At 48.5% G+C, this 20,382-nt stretch overlaps 1 protein-coding gene across 1 annotated transcript; it reads right to left on the bottom strand.

Annotated features, from left to right (window-relative positions):
• Positions 1-735: 735 nt before the first annotated feature.
• Positions 736-1,865, bottom strand: LOC136498271 (senescence-specific cysteine protease SAG39-like). The gene has a single exon (XM_066494215.1). It carries the CDS (start codon positions 1,863-1,865, stop codon positions 930-932), a length of 936 nt encoding a protein of 311 aa, XP_066350312.1. The 3' UTR covers positions 736-929.
• Between the last annotated feature and the right edge of the window lie 18,517 nt (positions 1,866-20,382).

The raw sequence follows: 20,382 nt of genomic DNA, 5'->3' as shown, positions 1-20,382 counted from the left end.
GGTTTTTTTCGGTTTCAACTTTGCCGAGTGTCGGCACTCGGCAAAGGCTTTGCCGAGTGTCCGACAAAAGACACTCGGCAAAGACGCCTTTGCTGACGGGTTATTTGCCGAGTGCAGCACTCGGCAAAGCCTTTGCCGAGTGCAAATTGGGCTTTGCCGAGTGCCCCCGGCACTCGGCAAAGCCACTGATTCCCGTAGTGAATTGTAAATGAGTTTGTCCTATGGTTTAGGAAATATGGTTTTCCTTTGTCAGATGGGTTTCGCTAATGACCTGCAAATGGCAAACAGTTTTCCATTTAACATATCGAGATGGTATTCTTCATGGCGACTCCTTACATCAAACTAGTATATATTAGTGAACTCAGTGACGATTTTGAAGTGCGAGTAATGATTCTTTTGGTGGTACTTAAATGAACTATAAACACAATGCAATATTAATTATTCTTTGGATCAGGGTTTCTCGTATTCGTAGGAATTATGTACAGGTGAGCATCATCTCACAGCCTTACAACGTAACCTTGTGTGGACTTCATCTCACAATCTTAAATTAGACGGCTGACAGTTTTCCTTCAACGGATGGGATTCTTCAATGGACCTGTGAATCCCACCGACTCCTTATGACTGGAAATTCAAATAATTATGTCGATTTTGACAGGCACTTCTTTGGACTATATAAAACTTAATTGGTAGGACGTACATATAGTATGCTGGAATTATGTACAGTGCAGGTGAATCTTCGTCTCGATCGAGCTCGATCACACAATCTTAATTACATACAAGTGACAACCTTATATGAACTTCATTCATCTCAAACAACCTATACACAAACCTCCTACGTACATGTAGGAGATTGTAGTAGTAGTAGTAGTAGATATGTGAACCTTAACGACAAAGCTACTAGCTTACAGTTTGGGTGCTTCGTATATCAACTAGGCCGTCGGGTATGAAGGCTGCATGGCGAGGCCGCACAGACCCTCCTCGTCGGCGATGTCCCTCTCCATCCGGATGTACCCGCCCTCGCCCCACGAGGTCCCCCACGAGTTTTTCATCAGCCAGTACTTGGTGCCGTCGCTGGCGACGCCATACCCGACGGCAGCGATGCCGTGGTCGAGCTCCGTTCCACACGCGCCAGAGAGGACGCCGCCCTTGTAGAACCTGAAGAGGGAGTCCCCTCCGTCGACGGCGACCGACACGGGCTGGTTAGCCACCGCCTTGCGCAGGGAGGCCTCGTCGTTGGCCGGCACGTCCTCGTATCCCGTGATGGACGCGGCGTCGTTAGAAGCCTCGTTGGAGTTGCAGGTGCCGTCGGAGCCCGTGTACGGGTACTTGCTCTCGGTGGTGAGCCCGCCGTTGTCGACGATGAACTCGAAGGCGTCGTCCATCTCCCCACCCTCGCAGCCCTGGTCCATGCCGTTCACGTCGCAGTCGACGAGCTCCTGCTCCGAGAGCGAGACGAGCTTTCCTGTGCTCAGCTTTACGGCGCCCTCCATCGACGCCACGGCCGAGAACGCCCAGCAGCACCCGCACTCGCCTTGGTCCTTGATGGGCGTCACGGCGCCTTTGGTCCTCCAGTCCACGGACGCCGGAACGTCGTCGAGGCTCACGTTCGCGTACCTGAACCCGGTCGCCTTCCGGCTGCTCGCCGCCGCCGGCCTGGGCTTGTAACCGGTCCGGGTGGCTCTGAACTCGTCGTCGGTGAGGTCAGCGAACTGGTTGGCCTCCAGCCAGAACTTGTGGTTCCGGGCGTTCACGGACTCGATGAAGGCGACGTTGGCCTTGAACACCTCGAACCGCCGCGCCTTCTCCGCCGCGTCGCTGTAGACGCGGCCGTACATGGCCATCCACTCCTCGTGCCTCGACACCATGGCCTGCTGTGTTGGCGCCGGCTGCCGGAATGGCTACGCCGACGGCGATCTCTCAACGCTCAGTCACCGTGCTCACGCACGACGTCGCCTGTGCTCTCTCTCTGATCTCTCGGAATGTAACTGGACACGAAAGAAAATGGCGCTGCCAAGACGTTGCAGCTTTTCTCGGTCTTTCCTGTTATTTATTCGCGGTGCTTACACGGTCTGTGACCAACGATCCCCCGCCATGCGTGCCTCACGCTGCGACGTGCCCGCCTTGAGCGCAGGAACATTTCATACACGCATGGCGGTGAACACTCGTAGCCGCACCATGAACGCAGCATGGTTCTGGCCCTCTCCACCGCTCATCTCACATGCAGCTAGCTAACTTTTAGGAGTGTAAACGTGCAACTAAATGCAACTGCCTAATTACAGAATGATGATAAGCATGCACGAGATTATGACAACATTTCACCCCCTAATCTCGCTGCACCTCAATCACGCCTAGCTGCTGCCTCAGCTCGATGAACCTGACTTTGCCCAGTGCCTTCGTCAGTATATCTGCTAGCTGGTTCTGTGTACTCACATGATCAATGTCAATGCTCCCATTGTCAACACATTCTCTCACAAAGTGATATTTTGTGTCTATGTGCTTGCTCCGTTCATGATGAACCGGGTTCTTACTCAGGGCTATGGCAGACTTGTTATCAACAAGGAGATTTACTTTCGGAGCTTGGATTCCCAGCAGTTCACCCAGCAGACGACTGAGCCAAATGCCTTGACATGCTGCATTTGCACTAGCAATGTACTCAGCCTCACAAGAGGATAGGGCGACTACTCTTTGCTTCTGAGACACCCAAGTTACCAGATTCATCCCCACAAAGAACACTGATCCACTGGTACTCTTTCTGTCGTCAATGTCACCAGCCAGATCACTATCACTGAAACCGAGTAATTTTGGTTCAGACAAGCCTAATCTGGTGTATCTGCACCCAAAATTCAGAGTTCCAGCTATGTACCGAAGTATCTGTTTGACTGCTGCCCAATGACTAGCCCTTGGCTTTTCCATGTACCTGCTCACTATCCCAACAGAGTATGCAAGATCTGGTCTTGTGTTCACTAAGTATCTCAAACTCCCAATCACACTCCTGTACTTTGTTGCATCAACCAGAGGAGACTTATCATCCTTGCTCAGCTTCAACCTATTTTCCATTGGAACATAGCAGGGATTGCACCCACTCATTCCAGCCTGTTCTAAAATTTTCTTGGCATAGGAACTCTGACACAAGGTTGTCTCTCTCTCTTTCTGATCTACTTGTATTCCCAAGTAATATGTGAGCAGCCCAAGGTCACTCATACTGAAACTTTTCATCATTTGTCGCTTGAATGCAGTAATGCTGTCCTGGCTCGGCCCTGTGATGATTAAATCATCCACATACACTCCCACTATGAGAAAGTTTCCATTGTTATCTGAACGCCGGTAAACTGCATGCTCAAGTGGATTTCTAGCAAAGCCAAGTTTCAGCAGCTCCTTATCTAACCTTGCATTCCAAGCTCTGGGTGCCTGACGCAGCCCATACAATGCCTTCTTTAATCTCAGCACCTTGCCATTCCCATTCTCTACAACAAAGCCAGGAGGCTGCTGGACATACACCTCCTCACACAAGTCTCCATTCAAAAATGCCGATTTGACATCCATGTGATGTACTTTCCAACCACTTCTAGCTGCCAGCGCTATCAACAGCCTGACTGTCTCAATTCTTGCAACCGGGGCAAAAACCTCTTCAAAGTCCACCCCCTCACGCTGAGCATATCCCTTCGCGACTAACCTTGCTTTGTGCTTGATCACCTTGCCTTCAGGATCTTTCTTTACTTTGAACACCCATTTGAGGCCAATAGCACGATGTCCAGCAGGTAAGTCAGACAGCTCCCATGTTTTATTTGACTGAATCGACTCCATTTCAGCTTTCATGGCTTCTCTCCAACACTGTTCTTTCAAGGCCTCATTAACACACCCTGGTTCTTCAGCAGCTAAGTAGCACAGCCCACTATATTCAAACCCATGGAGTTCATCAGTAGTGTCAAAAATATTCTGCAGAGATCGAAATCTCACTGGTACTCCTTCTGAATCCACTGTTTGTCCTGTTGGTGGGCTTACAAGTTCAATAGCTGGTGTTGCAGGACTTCCTTGAGGTGTTTGTGCTGCAGACCACTGACCTGGAGAGTGTGATCCTCCCGAGGCTGCTGCAAATGGGTCATCACCTTCAGCCATCTGCTCTGCATTGCCGAATTCAGGTACTGTTCCCGGTTCGGCAATAGTGAAGCGTTCAACTTCAAACTCCGGGGCAGCTGTGTTTGTCTGAGCTTCTGAATCCCAATTCCAAGCCCGACTCTCTTCAAAGATCACATCACGCGATATGTGGAGCTTCTTAGCTACTGGATCATATACTCTATAGCCTTTTGTCCCTGACTCATATCCGACAAACACCATTTGAGTCGATCTGTCTGACAGTTTTGAAATTCCAGGCCCTGTCTTCTTCACATGAGCAACACACCCGAAAGTACGAAAGTAGTGCACCTTGGGCTTCTTCTTGTACCAGGCTTCATATGGAGTCTTGCCTTGCAAACTCCTAGTCGGTGCTCTATTCAGTAGATGAACAGCTGTTGCCACTGCCTCTCCCCAGAGCTCTCCTGGAACACCCTTGCTCTTCAGTAGGCACCTCGCCATCTCAACAACCGTCCTGTTGCGACGTTCCACCACACCATTTTGCTGAGGTGTATACGGTGTGGTGGTGAAATGCTTCACTCCATGTTCAGCACAATACTCAGTGAACTCAATTGAATTGAACTCACCTCCTCTATCACTTCTGAATGCCCGCAACTTGCACTGTTGTTCAGTCTCAGCCAAAGCCTTGACCTTCTTGAAACACTTGAATGCCTCATCTTTGCTAGTCAGGAACTCCACCCACATAAATCGACTGTGATCATCAACTATCAATAGGAAATAGTTCTTACCACCAGCTGTACTTGGTTTGATCTTCCCACATAAATCAGCATGCACCAAATCCAAAGGTTTCTGAGCCCGGTAATTGGTCACTTGTGGGAATGGATGACGATGCTGCTTTCCCAGTGCACATCCATCACAAAACTCCTCAACACGATCCAGCTGGGGTAATCCTTCCACCATACCTTTTATCCCAAGTTCACGGAGTGCTCTAAAATTCAGATGGCCGTATCTGCCATGCCATAGCCAGGCCTGATCGTTTGCCTTTGCCACAAGACAGACTGGAGCTGCAAGCTGCATCTTCAAGAAATATAGCCTGTTCTTGACACGTGGTGCTCGTGCCAGCAGTGAGCGACTAACATCAAAAATCTCACAGTAGCCATCCTCTAGCACTACTTTGCAGCCTCCCTCTTCTAATTGGCCTAAACTGATAATACTGCTCTGTAACTTGGGAATGTAATATACCTCAGAGAGTACCTTATGCCCGTTCTTCTTCGTCTGCAGCAGCACTGATCCGATGCCCTTGATATCGACGAGAGAACCATCTCCAAAGCGAACTGTGCCTCCAACCGAAGTATCCAGGGATGAGAGCACCTCACGGCGCCCAGTCATGTGATTGCTGGCTCCGGTGTCAAGCACCCATGCGTCCTCGCTTTCATCTTGATCAGCGAGGAACACCTTCTTCTCAGTGAGGTGCACGATGTGGCATGCTGTGCCCTCCTCCGACAGCTCGACGTCGCGCGGTGACACGCGCACGGCGTTCACCGTAGCCATCAAGATCGACGACTGATCGGTGTCGGCCTGCGCTGTGTGAGCCTCCTCCTTGCGCTCCCGCTTGGGCCTCTTGCAGTCTTCTGCCCAGTGGCCGTAGATGCCACAGTTCCTGCAGCGCCCCTTGCGCCTGGGAGTGCCCATCGTTGTCAGTTTGACAACGGGCTCCTTCTTGTCGCCGCGATCACCGCGATCTCCTGAGCCACCGCCACCACCACCGCCACTCTTCGACTTCCAGGCCTTCTTCTCTCCTACGAATGACCTCGACGATTCAGGCTTGAGTCGGTGGCGGTTCCTCGCCGCCCAGTCCTCCTCTGTCAGCAGGAGTTTTCCGGCCTTGTCGGTGACGGACTCGATCTCGAGGCGGTCCTCCGCCATCTTCAGTCTCCCAACGAGCTCCTCGATCGTTAAGGTTTTCAGATCGAGTAGAGTCTCGATGGAGATTGCAATCTGCAGGTACCTCTTGGGGAGAACGCGAAGCATCTTCTTGACCACCCGAGAATCCTCAATGGCTTCACCAGACGTGCGCAGATCCGCCGCCAGTGCGTTGATGCGCAGGGCAAAATCATCAACTGTCTCTCCCTCCTTGAACGCGATATTCTCGAATTCTTGGAGCAGGCGTTGGGCATTGGCTTCTTTCACGCGTTCAGCTCCAACGCGCATACTCTTCACCGCCTCCCACGCCTCCTTGACAGTTTTCTTCGCCCCCAACATCTGCCACATCTCCTGAGGAACAGATCGGAGAAGTCCGCCCATGGCTTGGCGATCATGGCTCCTTTTCACCGTCTCACCTCCCGGCTCGATTGCTTCCCACACCTCCAAGATCTCGAAGTTACACTTCATCAGGACTGCCCACTCGGCATAATTCGAGCGGGTGAGCATCGGCCACATGAGAGATCCCTCTCGGACTCCATGCCCCGATCCGCCTGCGCCCGACGCGCCCGTCTCCGGCATCTCCGACAGCGGCGCTGGTGATCTTCGTGGAACAACGTACTTCTTGCGAGGTGGTTGACGCGGCGGGCTGACCGAACCGTCGTAGAACATGCAACGCGGCTCTGATACCAATTGTTGGCGCCGGCTGCCGGAATGGCTACGCCGACGGCGATCTCTCAACGCTCAGTCACCGTGCTCACGCACGACGTCGCCTGTGCTCTCTCTCTGATCTCTCGGAATGTAACTGGACACGAAAGAAAATGGCGCTGCCAAGACGTTGCAGCTTTTCTCGGTCTTTCCTGTTATTTATTCGCGGTGCTTACACGGTCTGTGACCAACGATCCCCCGCCATGCGTGCCTCACGCTGCGACGTGCCCGCCTTGAGCGCAGGAACATTTCATACACGCATGGCGGTGAACACTCGTAGCCGCACCATGAACGCAGCATGGTTCTGGCCCTCTCCACCGCTCATCTCACATGCAGCTAGCTAACTTTTAGGAGTGTAAACGTGCAACTAAATGCAACTGCCTAATTACAGAATGATGATAAGCATGCACGAGATTATGACAACATGCTGGTCGCCCAGGTCGCGCGCCGCCAGAGCGCCGCTCAGAGCGCAGGCGCAGGCGACGGCGACGGCCAAGAGGAAAGCCGACGAGCGGTGAGTAGCCATGGCGTTCACGGTAGGCTGCTAGTGCTAGCTAGTATACACGTACTGGATTTCGTTTTGAATGGGACTGTATGTAGTGCTGGGAGTGACATGCATGCATATGCATGGTGTATTTATAGGTGACCAACGACGGAATTTCAGAATTTGTGAACCGTGCCGAGATTGTGAACAGTTGTAGTAGAATAATCATAGAGACTGCTGCGTGCCGTGCGAGCATCGAACGAACCAAAACTCTGCTAAACAAGGACAGGCATTTGGATTTGGATTAGCTTCCGGGGCGAGCTGAAAAGGACATCATATATTAAATAGAGGCCAATCTGTCTATTAAACAACACTGGGATAGCATATATTGTATATATATTAGTTGATCAAAGAATGTGAACCTCTATGTTCACATTCCAGTAAATATATAATTCTAGTATCACACGCTACCTTTTACTTTGTGTGAAACCACGCGGCATGCTCTAGTGTACTTTTCATTGTAAATAAAATTGCATCTCGTATAGATTAGCTCTGATAACAAGGAAACACAAATACTCCTTTTTATAACCTAACTAATAAAATCATACTTTTTTCCCCTGGAATGCCAATATCCACAACACATGGAAATACTTTTAGGACTCGTTTGAATACATTCGTATTCATCTTAATCCACATGCGTCGAGATGTAAATCTGTGAAATTTCCAGTGTAATTTACTTCAATACATGTGGATTCAATCTCAAGCAAAAATATGTCTGACACATGTGTTTAATTTTCACTTGATTGAGATAGATACAAGTGCACCCAAACAGGAAAAATATGTTGTGCAAACCACCTACTAGGTGAGATTATGAAAACCAATTTAAAAAACGTACTTCGGATGTTCAAACAAATCTAAAATTGGGCACATCTATAGTGTATATAAATATGTACTTACATGCACAAGTTGAGTACAAACTCGCATTTGAAAAATCCATAGAAAATGTCAAATTTCAGTTGCATGTGTGCACAACAACAAAACAAAATCTTAGGAATTTGTTGGTGCAAATGTATATGAAATTTTTCATTTTCGTAGGAATTTTTCTAGATTGAGTTTGCATCTCAACTTTTGCATGTGAGTACATATTTGTATACATCATGGATGTACCAAATTACTAAATTTTTTGAACGACCAAAGTACATTTTTTTGTATTATACCCATGTTTCCAGTGGTTTGCACTCCATATTTTGCCAGCCAAACAAACCCTCACTCTACTAAAGCCTGTCTATTCAAATTCAAATGAAATATAATGTCAGTGGTTGGGTTTAATCGTCAAACAAACAAGCCCTGACTATTTTGCTCAAGTGATGTACTGGTACTCTTTACCGAATACTGAGCGCGCTGCGACAGAGATAATGAATGGGCCACCCTTAGTTTTTGTTTCGACTTGGAAATATATGTCTAAATTTTGTTGTAATCCCCGATTGCAAATGCTTGCACATGACTTGTGGAAATTTGGATCAACAGATAAATAGCTTCAAACAACAATCTGACCTCCACGTGACATTGGTGATGGAAGAAAGTACCAATACCAATAATATAGTAATATACTCCACCGTAACCTGACCTAAGGAACTGCATTTACTGTGCTTCCAAAGATGAACTCTGCACCGAGGGAGCAAACCAGTTTGAACTTCAATCAAGAACATATATAGGTTTCCACAATTCTGTGATTCAAAGATGAACACCCTCCGTATGTGCGTATCTGACCAGCAGATATAGCTTCAAAGAATCATCCAAAGTAGGCTAGACCTACATATGACATAAGCGCCACGCCACCACTGTCCACTGCTGTAATAAACTTGAATAGACGGGCCCTATTCTCTTATCTTATAATCCGTCTTTTTCAGCTTGTTTTTTTAGCCGGAACAGTATTTTTCTCGCACAACAAATCAATCGAAACAGTGTTTTGGCTTGTTTTTTCGGCAAAGTGAATGGGGCCAGTATGCACTGTCCACTTTTGTTAATTGCCAGGAACCGTATTTATGCAATGCAGCATTTAGCTAATGTGCTCCCCTCCCAGCCCCAGGATCAAGTATGCACTGTCTTTTGAAATGCATTAATCCAGCATGTACAATATGCCTAATTAGTAATTTAGTATATGTTGTGACATAAATATAAAAACCATGCAATGAGCAGCAGATTTTTGTCAACCATGACTAATCTATGTGGCATAGCCTCATGCAAAGCTCTCTTAAATATGCAGAGAAGAAAAGACCTCACAAACAAATGACAAGACTTGGTATTCAACTTAAAGTTAGTTCATATACATCTTGCAATTGAAGCTCAAACCTTCACCACAAGACGCCCCCCATGTTAATCAAAGTTCCACATGTACATTGTTGCATAGTACTATCTCTAGCCACGAATCACAACCTTTTTGGACAAACAAAAACAAGCTAGTTTTAGGCTTTTAGTTTGCTTTGTTTGTCCAAAAGGTCATGTATTCATGGTTGGAAGTAGTACCAGAAGAAATCAGAAACACACAGTACAACGCTTCAATTTGCAGATCCATCACCTGACTCCCAATGCCTTCTCTCGGTTGAGCATGTTTGCTATGGTGCTGACAATGGCCGGGTGCGCCCTGAGTGTGAACACTTTTTCGCGATACTACGAAACTCATCTGCATAAGAAGGTGGTCACGGACAAGCGAACCAAAGTCGATATGGTGGCCCACTATGGCTCATACAACTTTGTTCCAAAGAAGACGAAGGGCACCGTGCAGATTATGCCGGCTTACCGGAATAAATGGCCGCGCTAACTGATTATTGGTTCTATCATCGCGTGTGCTCTAACGAAGATGTCGCTGAAGCTCTGACAAATGACCTGCCAAAATGTAACAACCCAGGGTTTCCAATAACCCAAAAATCTAAACTTAAATTTTTTTCTAATAAACCCATGCATGGTGAGTGTGCTTACTAGGAAACCACCCATGTAGTTGCACAAGTAGAACCAAGTTAGCATAGTTAAGCATTTTGCATTTAATTCAACTTGTGAGTTGCTTCTTCATGATTTTATGTTATGTAATAAAATCAATCCAACCTTTATAAATAAATTGTGTGTGTGAGTTGCCAACCCTTGGTTTGGACCCCAGGACCCTAGATGGCCTTTGGTGGACCCCACTAGGACGTATATATGTTGGCAACACATATATACATGCATAGTTGTAGTGTGGAAATAGAAATAGAAAAGGAATTGGAAAAAGGAAGAAAATAGAAAAGGGGAAAGAAGTTCAGCTGCAGAAGCCAGCCCAGCCCCGCTGGCCCACGCCGCCCGCGCGGCCCAGCTCCCGCGTGATCGTGCCCTCACCCCCGCACGCGCTCGCCGGCCTGCTTCGCCCGCATGGCCTAGCACCGCGTCCGCGCCCACACGAGGCCAAGCCAGCATAGCCAGCAGCCCACGTCGCGCCCACCCGCGTCGCAACGAGCCGTGCCCGCCTTCACCCGCTGTCGCCACCAGGTGGACCCCGCCTACATCCCCTACCCCCGCTCCCCTCTCTGCTTTAGGCAAAGTAGAGTAGAGCAGAGCACCGCGCTCGCCGCTCACCGCGCTCGCCGCTCACCGCACCAGCCGTCCATGCCCCTACCCCTCACTCGTACGTGCGCGGATCCACGCCACATCACCAATCCACACCACACATCTGTTGTGCCCTGCCACCACCGTACCTGCGCCCTTGACCAGCCGCCGCTCCAAATTGGAGACACCAACCACCCCCGCACTCCTGTCGAATCCTAGAACCCTAGCCGAGAGCTCCCAATCACCCTACACATGTCCCCTCTACCTTTCTCGCCATCCACCGCCTGCCATGGTGAGCTCGGGGTATAAAACCCCCTCTTCGGTGCCCTAACCCCTCTTCCATCCACCCCGCCGCCACTAGCGGTTTTGCTAGCCACGCTGAGCCAGAGAAGGGAGGAGAAGGAGGAAGGGGGAGCAGTGCCACCCACCAGAGCGAGTCACTACCGTGGAGACACTACCGGAGCCGGAGATGCCGCCCGATTAGCTATGTCGGTGTAGCTGCTCAGCATGGCACTGCACCACCTCATCATGGCTTCAGCTCGCCACTGCACCTCCACCCTAACTACACCACCACCATGGTGAGCCCTCGTCGAACCCCTTTGCTTGATGTCATCATCACGCCATGGCTGACGAATCATGAGCTTCCACCTCAGGGGCTCAAGGCAGCGCCTTAGGACCATCGCATGCACAAACACACCCTCACGTACACGCCATGCCAAGGAATGGCCATGCCAAACCCTTCGAGCTCGGGAACGCCAATGTCCTCACTACGCACCCACACACACTCGCCATGGCTTGAGCACGGCCATGGCAAGAGCAGTTCTGGCCTCACCCCACCGGTAGAGGTAGTGTGACCACCTCGGTGAGCTTCACCCATCGAGAGACGTACCCTGCGCTAGATGGTTGAAGCTAGAGAACCTCAGAAACTGTTGGCCATGCCTGCCTCACCATGCTAGCATGTCCCCTTGCCGTCATCGTGCTACGACCATTCCCATTGATGTCGGCCTCCTTGCTCATTGAGGAGGGGCCGATGATGTCCGTTGTGGCTCTGCGCACATAGCCGCCTAACTGGTTGAACCCCAAGAGAGCCCTAGCCCCCTGAGCCACCGTTGTCGGCTGCTCACCGAAGCTCCGCCACATGCCTTGCCGTGGTATGGACTTCATGGTGCCCCTTGGTCATCGTCGACTGGTTCTTTGGCTTGTTCGTGTCTCTAATTAAAGGGAAAGAGCCACCTTTGGCTCTATGGGGATGCGTAGCAGCTTTGCCATGACCCGTCGTCGCTGCCGTGCCACCATTACCATGGCCGGCCTCACTTGAACCCCACAGCCACATGCTTTTGGCCTAGCTACATCCACCGGAGCTCTAGGAAGCCGTAGGAGCCTTGCTAAGCCTTGTTGGGTGCTTAGCTGTGTGTTGCCATCACCGCCATGCTGCCACGACCACCGCATCGCCATGTCCAGCCTCGCCCAAGCCCTTTGGCCTCTCCTTGAAGCCTTCGCCGTGTTCGCTAGAGCACCCGGAAGTTGTAGAAGCCCCGCTTGGGCTGTGCCAACGACTCTGGTGCCCTTGCCGCCGATCCACGCCACCGCTATCTACCATAGCACCAACCCTAGGTGCCAGAGCCACTGAGGCACCACCTTTGGCCCACCGGTGAACTCACCGTGAGCCCACGAAGATGTAGAGCCTCCTTTAGTCCACGGTGGAGCGCCGCCATGGGAGGAGGAAGAGCCACCACGCCCCTTTTCCTAGACCTGCCTGCACCCGATGCACCATGAACCAGAGAGGAAGGAGAGAGAGATGGACTCGGTCCACCGTGGACCGAGTCTAAGGTCCATACACCTGAGCCACCTAGTCCACCATGAGTCGCGCGTGTAGACCGAGCCTAGTAGTGGCCCACGCGTGACACGTGTCTCGGTCGAACCTGTCCTGGACCAGCCCAACACGGCCATATCCGGCCCATGACCCGTCCCATTGGGCCCAGTCAAGCCCAGTCAATGTTGACTGTTGACCTGTCCCCATCTGTCAGTCACTGTTGACCGTAGGTCCCACCTGCCAGTGACTGTATTTCCAATGTCCAATCACGTGCTGACACGTGTCCTTCACTGTTCAAAATTCTTATTTTTCTTTTTTTAGAAAAAAATTTAAACTTAGGAAATTCGTAGAAAATTCATACGACCTCAGAAAAATATGAAACCAGTGCCCAAATTTTTCTAAAAATAATCTCTACGTCATGGGCTTGTGTTTGAGTGCATTTGGATCTTTTGGATTTCTGTTGCTTCTTTGTGATCATCTATAGAAGTTGCTTATCATGGCTATATGTCTCATTTGATAGACCCAGAGGAGCCATGGACTAAGGAACACACCAGGTGCCACGTCCCACCCAACCTCATAGAATCCTATTAGACATGCTACAATGTAGATGCTAGTGCTTTACGTTTATGATAATGCATCTATGATAAGGTTGCATGGTAGAATTGCTTGTGAGCCATTACCTTGTCAAAACCTATACCCCTGCACACCTGCTATTAGGTTAGACACTCGCTTACTTTCTTACTACTGCTTCTACTATGCAATATATCTATGATGTGATGCTTGGTGGAGCATTGTATGTGAACGGTTAAGGTAGTAGGTGCTGGTAATGTGGTAACAACCGGGGAGATCTTGGCATGCATTTTGGGTGTGTGGTGAGGGTTGAGTTGATCAAGCAAGATCTTATGATGAGTCATTGGATGAGTCTTGCCAGGGGGTGTGACCTGGGCATCCCCTAGGAGTGGTACCTATGGCGGGTGCATGTGAGATGAGGAGATCCTAGGGTGGAGTGTCTTTGTGGGATGAAGCCCTAGGATAGAGGTGCCGTCAAGGCATGGGGTGTTGGTTATCCCCTGTTGAGAAGATATCATGTCCAGTCCCCCTAAGGAATGCTATGTCAAGAGAACCGGATCATAGGACCCTATGTACACACCACTCACTCCTAAATGGGCGGGGGATAGTTACCCTACCAGCTAGGACGGTGCCACTACTACTAGGTTGGAAGTGGGTAGTGTAGGGAGGTATGAGCATATGGCCCACACCCTCCTAAGATAGCATAGTGACCTTTGAGGGCCTGGTACTATGTCTCACAGTCTCAGCGTACCAGTGGACTTTGGGGTGGCCCAAGGCTGAGTGGTAGTGTGGCACCATACTGGTTGGGAGGTAGTCGGTATTAGCCTAGGCGAGGCACTGCCGATGATGGTGATCTTGTGGTTATGGGTGTAAATGCTCTACAGAGTTGATCGATCTATACGTATAGCCATGTCCTCGGATATGAACATCCCTATGACCTATGCTTCCCTTAATTAGTGAGTCGAGTCCCTTCTTCTCTTCCCCTAGGTTCTTGTGTTGGTTTCTGGCTTTGGTCGATGAGGAAAGGTATGAGTAGGAGTCGTCCTTGTCGCCTAGAGAGTGTGAGAGTGGTGAGATGTGTGTGATGGGATGGGAGAACGTGTGGATGAGATAGATTAAAACTTGATGAATTATTATTAAAACTTGACATACTCGCATACAAAAACTATAGCCATAAATAGGTCTTTTGCTCTACCCTTGTAATCCATTACCACAAAGCAAATGCAAAGCATAGGGTGGGATCCAATGGCCAGTACAAATCATACTGATAATTGTTTGATAGGTTCTGAGCCTGACTACGACTACTAGGGGGATGGTTGGGAGGATTAGAGGTCTTGTTCCTACGCTCAAGTTTGTTTGAGAAGATGGAGTCAACGTCTGCTGCCTTTATACTTGATGTTGTTCTAGATGCTGTATGCTTTGAGTGATTCCACCAAGTGACGATGTACTAATGAGTAAACCTTGTTATTTGTGCTCTCTTTAAGATAGGTATTCAAAGTATGACTGTGATATCGACTGTTATTTGATAATGTGATGGGATGAACACCTGGGACTATCACATTATACTTCAAATCAATGGATTTCCCTTCGAGGAAATCAGGATCATTTCATGAAAGCACGTATACTAGTTTCGGAGATGACGTCGATGGAGGGATTTTGCCTAGCTGAGATCTGGGCTGACGGGCCCCATGATACTGAGGCTGCAGATACTTTTGCTCTGACATCTTGTTTCCAGATCATCCGTGACTTCATGGAAGAGTGGATAGCTTGTGAAAGCCCTTCACTGAGCAGCGAAACATGGTTTTTGGATTTTGAGCGATTGGACGGTTACGTCTTTCCACGTCTTAACATAGCGCTATTGGATTCTTTTACCACCGACTTTAGCTTCATGAATTTGATTGAACACAAGGCAGAAGACATTTGGTTTTATAGTGATAGAGAGCACAGGGGCTGATGCCAATCGCTAGTTGGTAAGCGGTGATTGAACTGCATCTTTGATGCAATGGGTTTGTGCTATGCTGATCGGTTGGGCCCTTCGACTAGCCTTTCGACTAACGACGCTACCCCCCATGATTGCGACCAATGGACCCATGAGTGAAGAGGCAAGGTAGACATGGAACGAGCACTACTGCCATAGAGTCCCACAAGTGAAACTTTGGCACCAGAGGACGTGGCCCTGTGGAACCCGCTGACATGCAGATCGAAAGCGAGATTGCTAGCAAGGTGGGCAATAGCAAAAAGGTCATGATCGGACAAACCTACCGATATGGGCAAGTCTAGACTGAAATGGTAGTGCTTGTGGTTTACCTTATATATTTTCCTCACTGTTGGTTTTGGTTCTGCCTTTTGCTTTTTTGGTTCTTTGATGGTTTGTCTATTCGCTAATGTGGTGCTGCTATTGATGTTACAGGCATCTTTGGACTTTGATGGGATGGCCAGTAAAGCCAAGGTCACTGATGTGAATGACGCCTTCAGCCTTGCGGATACTATGTCTGTCAGTGACCTTTTTACCATGAAGGCAAAGAAGAATTTGTGCAAGGCCGGTGAACCCCCAAAGGTGACTAGCGCGAAAAAGGCAAGGTTGGCTTCTACAAAAGAGGTGGGTTTTGCTCGCTCACTCCCTAGTCCCGTGGTGTCTCCTAACATTTCGGGCTCTCAGCTGCAGGGTAAGTCTAGATTTTATGCGAAGTACATTCGCTTGAGTGACGATTTGGTCCGAGGGCAACTCTTCGATCATGGGGCACTGCAGCTAAGTTCTCGCCCTGAGGATTATGGTGAAAAGCGAGTTTATTTGGGGTCAAGCTCTTCTGGCGAAAGGAATTCCACAAAGGAGGAGACTTACCGGATTCCTCATTCTTTAGGGGCCGCATCGAGTTACAAGGTCATCGCCAACGTGGACTACATCACGATTGGCCTCTTGCCAAACTTGGGTGCCGCCAGCTTCACAAACGTGTGCGCCGGTTTGTTCTCAGCTCTAGAGTTGGAGAGGGACCTTTTGAAAGTTCCTAATTTGTCCCTTGTAGATGTTGTGAACTTCCACGTTGCTAGTGTAAGTGGTTATGTTTGTATCTACATTTGCTTTGCTATTTTGCTTTTCGCGCTACGGCTGTTTGATGTGGCGCGTTTGACTTTTGCAAGCTATGCTCCTAACTCGAGGGATTTAGCCTCAAGGGCATGCTTTTTGCCAAGGCCTAGAGAAGGATCTTGTGGCCAAGGATGAAAGGATCTGGGCCCACAAGAAGGAGCTAGAGGTGGCCAAGAAATTGGTCGAAAATAATGCATCCGCCTGCAAGATAGTGGAGGAGCAAGTTGAAAAGATGCACCAAGACTTCGAGGGGTACCAGAAGAGGAAGCTTGAGGAGCGAAACAAGCTTGTTGCTGGTGCCCAAAGGGCGGCGCACGTGTACAAGGATCTCATTGAGAGTGTAGGCGAAGAGTCAGAAGCTCCGTATGAAGCTCCTATTGTTGATTTCATGGAATGGCTAGCGAATGAGCTAGCCACCATGAGCGACTACATGACCAGTGAGCTAGAGTATGCCTCTTTCATTTTGCTTCAAGCCTTCACTCAGGCTTTGGAGGAATGTGGGTGCGATCATCTTGAACAATTTGAGATCAAGGACCCACAGACTTATTGGAATGCTCCTAGCCAGGCTCATGAGGTGGGACAAAGGTTCTTCAAAGGGTTCTGGCATCCTAGAGGTCGTGATCTCACTCTCCTTAGGGCCGCCATGAGCCGTGCCAAGGTGACTTTTCTCCTTTTTGCTTTGTTTGTTGTTCCATAAAGGGTTGCGAAGAGATGCTCATGTGCCTCTGAAACCCACCTTATAGTCTATCGAGGAGTGTGCGTCTATCAAGGAGAAGGTGAAGAAGTACATCACCGAGCAGAATGCTCGTGAGGGTGTGGCTGGTAGTGGCTCAGGCAACACGGCTGCGCCGTTGACCCCTGTCATGGAGACCCTAGCCAATGATGGCACTGGTCAGGATGGGGTAGACAATTAGGATTCGCTTGTAGTTTTTGAAATGTTGTATTTGTATGGATGTTGGTTGTAAGATAGCTTAAACTCTTGTGGTTTTAGTGTGCAGGTTCTAGACGTGAAGCCTGCGCAACCTATGGATATATATCCGCTTATGATTAATTGCAACGACTTTCTAGTTGGAGGTGCGTCCTGGTCTCGCCACTGCGAAAGATTTCTAGGATCTAGTATGACTGGGTTTTTGAGGTCACGCTTCTAACGCTTTCTTAGGAAAGAAGAGTTTCTTTGTTGATTCTTCTATTCAGAATTTGATGCGTCTATTTTGGAAGATCGAAAAACTCGCCATGAACAATCTGAGCGTGATTGCGGGCAGTCCTCGGCCTCTAGCCTAAAAGATCCCAAGGAGGAACTAGCCAAAGAGATGCACATAGATTTGGAGAACCGCCAATATAGTTTTTAGCTTTGTCCCATATGGGATGAAGTGTAGTTTGGTGTAGAGATGATGCGCAATGCTTGCATTCTCGCTTGGCAAGCTGTTGTGTAAAGTTGATCATGTATATGGTGTGTATGTTTTGCCATGCCCGCACTTTTCATTGATCGGTTGTTTTTAAGAGTGCTCCATCATTTTCTTATATTTTGGTTATGCCGTGTCCCTGACCCTATGGAGGTGATATTGCTCTGGCCTTTCGCTTGGGCGATAGGGGGCATTCTCCAAGCATGTCCCTCGTCGTAATGTTTGGACAAGATGGCGCCATCCCCCATAACTTTTTGGGTGGAAGATACGCGAATGCATGACTATTCAAGGTGGCTTCTTTGCTAGCCTCTTGGCATATCATTTAGACAAAAAGAGAAACATTGTCCCCCAACCTTAAGGGCAAGGGGATATGTGAAGGTGCGAATTCTCGAGATGGCTTCTTTGCTAGCCCCTCGGCATATCATTTAGGCAAAAAGAGAAATGTCGTCCCCCAACCTTTAGGGCGAGGAGATATGTGAAGGCATGAATTCTTGAGATGGCTTCTTTGCTACCCCTCAGCATATCATTTTGGCAAAAAGAGAAACATCGTCCCCCAACCTTTATAGCGAGGGGATAACTGGTCCATTCGTCATCTTGGTATATTTTCATTTTTCTTTTCGATCATGGCTGTTTCACATTTGATTCGAGGGTAGGTGTATTGGCAAATATGTACAATCGATATCTTTCCTTCCACTTCTTGGCTTTCAACATCTAGTTTGTTTGGTTAATTCGTCAGAGTGAATCAGCACTATTGCTGGGCGAATTAGCTAAATTGAAGTGCGGTGTTGTGATGTTGTGCTTCCCAACGCAGAGCTGCAGCAAGAATCTCGTCTCGTGCAAGTACATGGCCTTGCTTTGTGGTTTTGCTGTACAGGGGGATGCTACGTTTTTTCTTGCAACTTCCCTCCATGCTTGCTTTGTGCTGTGTCATGGCCACATCCTATTGCCTCATCTTTCAGCTCCGTGCCAAGCGAATATAAAGGTGCATGCTCCTTTTGGACAGTATGAGCCCTAAACTTTACGTGGTTTCTCGCAACATCTCATTTTTGCTACTGGCAGCCTTGTGCTTGTACAGCCTTCTATCCCACACTCGAGACTTCACTATTTCGGTAGATGCCGAAAACCTTGACTCTCTCTCAAGCCCACTCATCACCGTTATAGGCAAGAACTCCTCTCTCTCTATCGCTCTTGACTTGAGCGGCATAGGTGTCTAACCTAATGCTTTTGCTCTAGACTAAAAATTGATATGCTATCCGAGGGTGCCTGGGCCTCATATTTATAGGTTTCCTTGGGCTCGGTGTCATTAATTTTGGTTGTTGTGGTTGGTAGCAGTATTTAACACTAGTGTTTGGTGCTGTTCTTAATCTTGGTAATCCGTTTGTAGTACATGTACGTGCTTGCGGATGCGCTTCTTTATAATGATTTTGTTTTTTATGACAATGTGAGTGGATCTTTTCGCACTCATGTTTGCAACCTTTGTCTCTGTGCGCTTTGTGGCTCTTAAGCCTTTCTTGTTCATCACCACTCCTTTTTGGCGGTGCGAAATGTTTTTAGCCTACCCGGCTTTCTGCATTCGTCTACACTCCATTTTGGTGCGGCGAGACACTTGCTATGGCTTATTGGCCTTTTCCTTTCACTCGGTCCTTTTTGGTGAAGCGGAAAGTTTTTGCATCCTCTAGGCTTTTCTGGGTTGTTCAGCTTTCGATCGTGACATTTTGCACGAGTGCAAAACAACGCAACCTTCTTTGGTGCTTGTCGTCGTCAATATCCATGACCTGTCGAAGCTAGGTTTTGTTTCGATGTCTTACTTTTTAGATCTTTTTTGGTGAAAGGCTCAACTTAAGTTAAGAAGGGTACATGGGATCACCTCATTAAAAAACCTCACGCCTTTTTGCTAAGGCTTCCCCTATGAGGAAAAAGAGCGCGGATCCCTTTTTTGATGTTTATAGAAATGTCAAAAAAAGAAAAATTACAACCCTCTGGGGGCGAAATTGCTATGGGTAGAAGCGATGCAAGTTGTTCACGTTCCACTTTCGCTTGTTTCGACTCCTTCGTTGAGTAGCCTGTAAACTCCTGGCTTAACCATGTTTGCCATAATGAACGGCCCGTACCACTGGGATTGTAGCTTGCCCTATTTGTCAGGGTGAGGTATCAACACCATGTCACCTGGGTTGATGTTTTTTCTAGTATTTTCTTATCGCTCTAGGTCTTCATTTCTTGATGATATTTGTTGAGGTTTGTCGCCGCATGTAACCTGGCATTTTCTGCTGCTTCGAGCTCCATGTATTGCTGTATTGGAGTGGTTGGGTGCGGAAAGACCCTAGCTCGAGCTCCTCTGGCATGATTGCCTCTTTGTCGTACAATAGGTGAAAAGGGGTGAACCCGGTTGTCCAAGTGCGCGAGATGTTGTGACCCTAGATAGAAGTGACCAATTCCTTTCGAGAAGTTGAATAATGCTTTCGATACTACACTAAAAATCAAGCCATTTGCCCTCTCAACTGCTCCATTGCTCTCCGGGTGGTTCATTGAGACGAATGCTATCCCTAACTCGGTGCAAAAAATTTTGAACTCCATGTAATTGAACTACTTTCTGTTGTCGACTGTGATGTAGGACAAGACCCCGAAATGGCAGATGATTCTTTGCCACACGAAACTGATTAAGGTACCCGAAGTGACTTTTGCTAGTGCCTTGGCCTCAATCCACTTGGTGAAATACTCTAAAGCTACTGCTACAAAATGCAAGTTGCCGAGC

This window comes from Miscanthus floridulus, chromosome 12, assembly GCF_019320115.1.
Source record: "Miscanthus floridulus cultivar M001 chromosome 12, ASM1932011v1, whole genome shotgun sequence".
Lineage (NCBI taxonomy): Eukaryota > Viridiplantae > Streptophyta > Magnoliopsida > Poales > Poaceae > Miscanthus > Miscanthus floridulus.
Note: the sequence above shows the minus strand (reverse complement) of the source record. Positions and strands in the feature narration are given on the sequence as shown.